The following is a 7,500-nucleotide window of genomic DNA, read 5'->3' as shown; positions in this document are numbered from 1 at the left end:
CCAGAAATGTAAACCTTAATTAAACAAACTCGGAGCAACAACATCGCTAAGGATAAGCTTTGACTGAATCAGAAATAAATTCTATGTATTGATTACGTGTGTGACTCTTTATGTATTTAGTTATTGCAAGTGTGGTTAAGAAATTTGCTTGCTAACAACATGGTTCAGGGTTCAGTCCCACTGTGTAGTATCTTGGCAGCTGGGTCATCGTTTAATGTCCGCTTTCCATGCTAGCATGGGTTGGACGATTTGCTTGAGGACTGGCGAACCAGAAGGCTACACCAGGCTCCTATCTGATTTGGCAGAGTTTCTACAGCTGGATGCCCTTCCTAACGCCAACCACTCCGAGAGTGTAATGGGTGCTTTTATGTGCCACCAGCACGAGGGCCAGTCAGGCGGTACTGGCAACGGCCACGCTCAAAATGGTGTTTTTTACGTGCCACCCGCACAGGAGCCAGTCCAGGGGCACTGTCAACGACCTCACTCGAATGTTTTATATATTATAACAATTGCAGCGTGGAAGGTGTTTATAAGCCATTTTAAGAAACACACAAAAACCTGTTAGATTCACTTCAACATTTAAATTTAATTTGCTAAAATATTTTCGTCACTTTGAGACCACGACCTGTTTGTCCCCACCACCACCACCACCATCGCTTGACAACCGACTCTGATGTGTTTACGTCCCTGTAACTTAGTGGTTCAGCAAAAGAGACCAATAGGTTAAGTACTAGGCTTACAAAGAATACGTCCTGAGGTCAATTTTTTTCGTCTGAAGGCGGTGCTCCAGCATGGCCGCAGTCAAATGACTGAGACAAATGAATGAATAAAAGAATATACACACACACACACACATAGTAATCTTTTCTTTTTCTACTTGTTTTTTTCAGTGTGACCCCTGACTGACCAGAAGCAGGCCTGCCTCCAACCAGTCCAATCCAGTCCAGACAAGACATCTGAACAATCCTTTTATTTATTAATCTATTTATCTGTCTATTTACCCGCCCGCTTAAATATCTACATTTATATTTATCTATATATCTATATTTATCTACATTCTATATATACATATATATATATATATATACATATATCTACCCAATGGCTGTACAATTCTCAAACAGGACCCTATTGTCCACCACTGACCAAAACAACCACCGATACTGGGCCGAGTTTGAATACAAACCAGTGAAGGAAGGAAGCAGCATGTACGTCTTCAAGGGTCGACTCAACGGCGATGGCCCCAGATCGGGAGAATACTGTGCTGTTAAGATGTTCCGCAAGTTCGTTGCGGAACCCTCCGACTGGAACCAATATGTGGCAAAGGCAAACATGGTGAACATCTTGGCGGAGAAATTCAACAACAAGCTGAAAGGCCAGTATAAAGTACAGTTCTTGATTCCGATTTTGGCACACCTTGACACGGTATCTACCTGTACCGGTTGTCTTTACTGGTGCTCTGACATCAAGGCCATCGACACCGACGATTGCGTGGTCATTGAACCGTATTTACGCCACGGTTTTCGAAAGTTTTATCGCAACAGTCCATTAAAAGGGGCTGAAAATGCTTACATCTTGCAGGCCTTTAGTCATTTTACTGCTTGTGAAACTTGCGATACCTTGGTCTGTGGCCTCCAAGGTATCGCACACGAGAACGAGTTCAAACTGACCAATCCCATCATACACTCGTCTGACAAGCAGTGGGGGTCAACGGATAGAGGTCGGTCGGGCATAAAGAGTTTTTTTAGGAATCACTCGTGCAATCGGATCTGTAAAACTTTGAACTTGCCGTTTCTGCTGGAGACGAATGAAATCAACGACAGCGTGTCGACGATAAATAACGGTGAAGACGAAGAGGCCGCGGAAGAGGATGACGTGAAAAATTCCGGTGAAACGAGGAAAACGAAAATGAGAGACGCAAACGTTGGGACCGATTCTGATAACTTTGGTGAAGAGACACTCGTGAAAGAATTAGCTGAAACAACGAAAAAAGATAACGAGAGTGATGGTAATGACAGAGAAGGGAAACAAGATCAAGAGGATGAGGGCAAGGAAGATAAAAAGGCTGTGGGTGGGAAGAAATTGGATGAGAACACTGAAGAAGATGCAGAACATAAGGAAGAAGGGATAGACGCGAATGTGGAAAAGAAGCCAGGGGAAATTGCTGAAAAGAGCAGGGAAAAGAAGGCAGAGAGCAAAATTGATAAAAGTGTGGAAACTGAGCCATTTAACAAGGTGGAAGACCTGGCTGATTTTGGTGGAAGAAATGAATCTGTGATGGGTGAGAAAAACCTCCCGGTTGTAAACGAGGGAGTCCAGGCCACTGTAAATGCACGAGTTGAGCCCAGTGTTAGTCCAAGAATAACAGCTGGGGTGTTTGTGGAACAGGGCCCTCTTTTAAGGGTGGAAAGTGAACCCGGCATGTATCTGGAAGAGGGCCCATCAGTAAGCGCCGCCGACGGAATTGGTAAAAGTGTGGAAGTAGATACAAATAAAGTTGATGAAATTGTACAGAAGAATCTCGAGTCTGTTGGAAGCGTTACTGAGTTGGATGTTAGAACTGACGGGGAATCAGCTTCCTATGTAGCTGGTACCCCTTTGAAAGTAACCCGAGGACATACTGGAGCAGCGTCGACACCAAGCAATGAAATCACTGTGATATCTGGATCTTTTGATGAGAGCTTTAAGAGGAGTCCAACGTCTGACGGCCATGACCATCCCTACAGTAGCGATAGCAGCATCAACGAAATCAACTACAACGATTTCGGTGCTGATAAGAAACCGTCGGAACCCATTGCGGTTGCAGGAGGAGAAACGAGTTTCTATGGCAAACACAATTTGGTACCAAATTACGAGGACGAGGAGAATGACGATATGGGAATGGATTCAGGGCCACCACATCACCGAGATGAAATTTACTTGCCGCCAAAGATTCTGCAGACGCCACCCAGCAACCGCACTGGGCGAATATTCGTGGTTCCAGTCTGCCGACAGACGGGTTCCGTGAGGAGTGCTACAAGTTCTGCTTCAGTGACGCCACCGGTTCTCTTAGAAACAGTCAGCCTAATCTGTCGGTGCCCAGCAAGTTTCCAGCCCATAGCCAGCAGCGACGATGTCGGTATTGGCGTTGGAAATAGCCCCAATAGCAGGACCACCTCTCCTCTTCCACCTCTCTCTCCTATAAGTACAGATGAAATGAAAACAGATGGATGGTCGGAGCAGAGTTCAGATTTGGGCCCATCCACAGCAGCCAAGGATCACCCTAATCCCCCATTGCCCTTATTTTCATCAACTCCTACTCCTGTTGAACCGCCTCCCCTTCTTTCTCCTCCTCCCGCTGAATTACCTCCCCTTCCTCCTACCCCTCATCCTGCTGCCACTGCTAGGAACAGCATCACCACCCCACCGTCACCTTCAACAACGGCATCGACGTCAGCTTTGCCCAGGTGCTTGAGGCAACTGACCAGCTGCTGCTCGCTGCGCATGTCAAAGAAGAAGAAGAAGAAGAAGAAAAAGGAGAAAGACGAGAGCCCTGGGTCAGCGACAGATCCTGTCCCGCTGTCACAGACTTCGGAAACCGAGGTGCCAGTGGAAACTTCCAGTTCCAAAAGCAGCGGGAAAAGACGGAGCAGGAGTTGGCGTACGGCATGGCGCAGTCCGAAAACAAGCGGAACTTGTAGCACGTCCGACACAGAGGCATCCAGTCCAAAGAAGCCTGCCATGGTGTCGATCGAAATGAGTGCCCCAGAGGAGGGTGACGGCACCGTTTGTCCGAAGAACCCGTTCCAAATGGTAACAGATGGCCGCGACGAAGAAAACAATCGCAACAACAACAACAACGATGACGATTATTACGTCAACGCTTACATCAACAACAATAATAATAATATTAATAATAATGACACTAGTGGTGTTGCTGGGAGTGATGGTCAGTGTTATATTAACAACAACCGCGACCAAAACCACACCCATCAGATGGTTTTACAAAAGGCTTTTGTGGAAAAGGGGCAGCGGTTTACCTCGCCCCCACCACTGCTTCTTGACTCTGGACAGCCAGAGAGTAGTACCTATTGGGAGTACCACTGTATGAATCCAGACGAAAGAGGAGCTGTTGGTGGCGGTGTTGGTGGTTGTAGATGCTGTGGTGGTGCAGGTGGTAGCTGTAGTTGTTGTGGTAGCAGTGGCGAAAGGGATTTTCCTCGGACGGTTTCCGATAACAGGACGCCACCACAGCTGGAAACGAGCATGAATGGCAGCAGTATCTCCATGACAACAGCAGACACTGATGCTGGCGCCAGTGAACCAAATCATCATGAGTACGACACGCTTCCAAGACGGACTTTCGATATGGGTTTCGAGCCAAACCGTGGCGGTATCTGCGATACATTACCATGCAGGGGGGACCTTTTCACCGTCGAAGTCCACTACAATGGTGAAGCTGTTACAGACTATAGGTCTGACCCAGCTGCAGCAATGTCGACGATGACAACAGCGGTGATGACGCCGCCAAAACTAGAAGCAATGACAGTAGCAACGACATCTGCAATGCCATTGTCATCGTCTTTGACAGAAATCATAGAAATGGTGCCGAAGGACAGCATCGCAGACGTCGATCCAAGGTTACCTGCTGACGGATGCCCGCCACAGATGCATGACCGTGAGAGCGGTAGCGGTCAGACCCTTTCTGGATCTGAAACGACGGGTGTAACGACAGCAGGCGGAGTAGGAAGCGTTGGCGTTGCATTACGAGCAGAAGAGAATGATGAGGAGGAGGCGGTGGCAAAAGAAGAAGTATCAATAGTATCACCCTCCTTGGGATCAACCTCACAAACTGCCGGAGGAGCAATAACAGCAGCAGAAACAATGGAGTTAACTCAAGCTGATAGAATACCAACATCTTCACAGTCACCATTCTTAAAATCTTCGGTAAACACTCTTAATTCTGGAACCCCAGACACCGAAGGAACGGCTTCTGTGTTTTCAGGGTCAGTTCAAACAGGTACCGACAACGCTAGTGACGGTGCCTCGACGGCTGGTGTCAAACCCATCACACCAAAATGCTATGACGATGTTGCGTCATCACTCGCCACTACACCAACACCGTTGTCGTCATCATCATCATCATCGTCGTCTTCTTCATCGACGTTATTGTTATTGCCCGGTAGAGGAACGTTACAAAAAGCTCGGACAGAAGTAATGGAGAAGATCTCAACGTCAACAGACGATCGTTCATCAGAGTGTCCGAGGTTGGACATTCCGAACATTCCACTTTTGCTTTCAGAAGATGTCGATGGTGATGGTGGTGATGGAAAAACTGTTGCTGGTGGTGCCGAAGATACTGCTGACATACCATATATTGATGAATGCGATTCAGATGACAGTGTGCAACAACAACAGCAACAGCAACAACAACGTGAACAAGATGAGCAAAGTTCTGGCAAGGCACGAATCGATAGTTACGCCCTTGATCATCACGTATGTAAACATCAACAGCAGTCTCTTGTGGTACCTTCCAGTGACATATGCAGTGAAGATCAGCAACAACAACAACAACACCAACAATCGCTTGAGGTACCTTTTAATGATGCATACGGTGAAGAACAGCAAAAGCACCGACAATTCCTCGAGGTACCTTACAGCGACATAGATAGCGAGCAACAGCAATCTGAAGTACCTGTTGATGTGTGTTGGCAAGAAAAGCAACAACAATATGAGGTACCTGTCAGTGATACATATGAACAACAGCAAGACAAAGAATCTGAGGTACCTGTTCATATCTATGGTCAGGAACAGCAACATGAGTTGCCTGTTAGTGGCACATTTGGTCAACAACCACAGCAGCAATGCCAGCCATCTGAGGTACCTTTTAGTGACATACATGGTCAGGATCAGCAGCAACAAACTGTGGTACCTTCTAGTGACATATATAGTCAACAACAAACTGAGGTACCTTCTAGTGACATATACAGTCAACAACAAACTGAGGTACCTTCTAGTGGCATATGTAGTCAACAACAAACTGAGGCACCTTCTAGTGACATATATAGTCAACAACAAACTGAGGTACCTTCTAGTGATATATATAGTCGACAACAAACTGAGGTACCATCTAGTGGCATATACAGTCAACAACAAACTGAGGTACCTTCTAGTGACATATACAGTCAACAACAAACTGAAGTGCCTTCTAGTGACATATATAGTCGCCAACAAACTGAGGTACCTTCTAGTGAAATATATAGTCAACAACAAACTGAGGTACCTTCTAGTGAAATATATAGTCAACAGCAAACTGAGGTACCACCTACTGATGTACATGGGCAACAACACTATCATCAATCTGAGGTACCTTCCAGTAATATATATAGTCGGGAACAAAATCAACAAGCTGAGGTACCATCTACTGACATATATGGCCAACAACAGCAATATCAACAATCTGGGGTACCTTCTACTGACATATATGGTCAACAGCAACAACATCAGCAATTTGAGGTACCCTCTACTGACATATATGGTCAGCAAGAATATCAACAATCTGAAGTACCTTCTAGTGAAATATATAGTGAACAATCTAAGGTACCTTCTACCAACATATATGACCAACAACAGTATCAACCATCTGAGGTACCTTCTGCTGACATACATAGTCAACAACAGCAGTTTGAGGTACCCTCTACTGATATATATGGTCAACAACAGTACCAACAAACTGAGGAACCATCTAGCAATATATATAGTCAACAACAGCAATTTGAGGTACCCTCTAACGATATATATTGTCAACAACAACAATCTCAGGTACCTTCTAGTGACATATATAGTCAGCAACAACAACAAACTGGGGTACCTTCTAGCAACATATATAGTCAACGACAGCAATTTGAGGTACCCTCTACTGACGTATTTGGTCAACCTCAGTACCAACAAACTGAGAGACCTTCTGACATATATGATCAACAACATCAACCATCTGAGGTACCATCTACTAACATGTATAGTCAGCAACAGCAATTTGAGGTACCCTCTACTGATGTATATCGTCAACAACAATATCAGCAATCTGAGGTACCTTCTAGCAACATATATAGTCAACAACAGCAATTTGAGGTACCCCCTACTGACATATATAGTCAACAACAGTACCAACAAACTGAGAGACCTTCTACTGACATATACGGCCAACAGCAGTATCAACCATCTGAGGTACCTTCCAGTGACATATATAGTCAACAACATCACCAATTTGAGGTACCCTCTACTGACATATATGGTCAACAACAGTACCAACAAACTGAGAGACCTTCTACTGACATATACGGCCAACAGCAGTATCAACCATCTGAGGTACCTTCCAGTGACATATATAGTCAACAACATCACCAATTTGAGGTACCCTCTACTGATGTATGTGGTCAACAATATCAGCGATCTGAGGTACCCTCTTGTGACATATATGGTCAACAACAACAATCAGCAATACCCTTTAGTAACATATAT

General features: G+C 45.3%; 1 protein-coding gene across 1 annotated transcript in view; it reads left to right on the top strand.

Moving 5' to 3' along the window:
- LOC106874991 (uncharacterized) overlaps positions 1 to 7,500 on the top strand; it is a 28,180-nt gene that overhangs the window by 13,688 nt on the left and 6,992 nt on the right. The window contains exon 2 of the mRNA XM_089346286.1: positions 891 to 7,500. This exon is cut by the window's right edge and continues 1,226 nt beyond it. Coding sequence (XP_089202412.1) covers positions 1,102 to 7,500 — 6,399 coding nt within the window. The 5' untranslated portion in view covers positions 891 to 1,101. The remainder of the gene's footprint in view (positions 1 to 890) is intronic.

This window comes from Octopus bimaculoides, chromosome 30, assembly GCF_046866305.1.
Source record: "Octopus bimaculoides isolate indiv1 chromosome 30, ASM4686630v1, whole genome shotgun sequence".
Classification (NCBI taxonomy): domain Eukaryota; kingdom Metazoa; phylum Mollusca; class Cephalopoda; order Octopoda; family Octopodidae; genus Octopus; species Octopus bimaculoides.
This window is presented reverse-complemented; position numbering and strand designations above follow the sequence as displayed.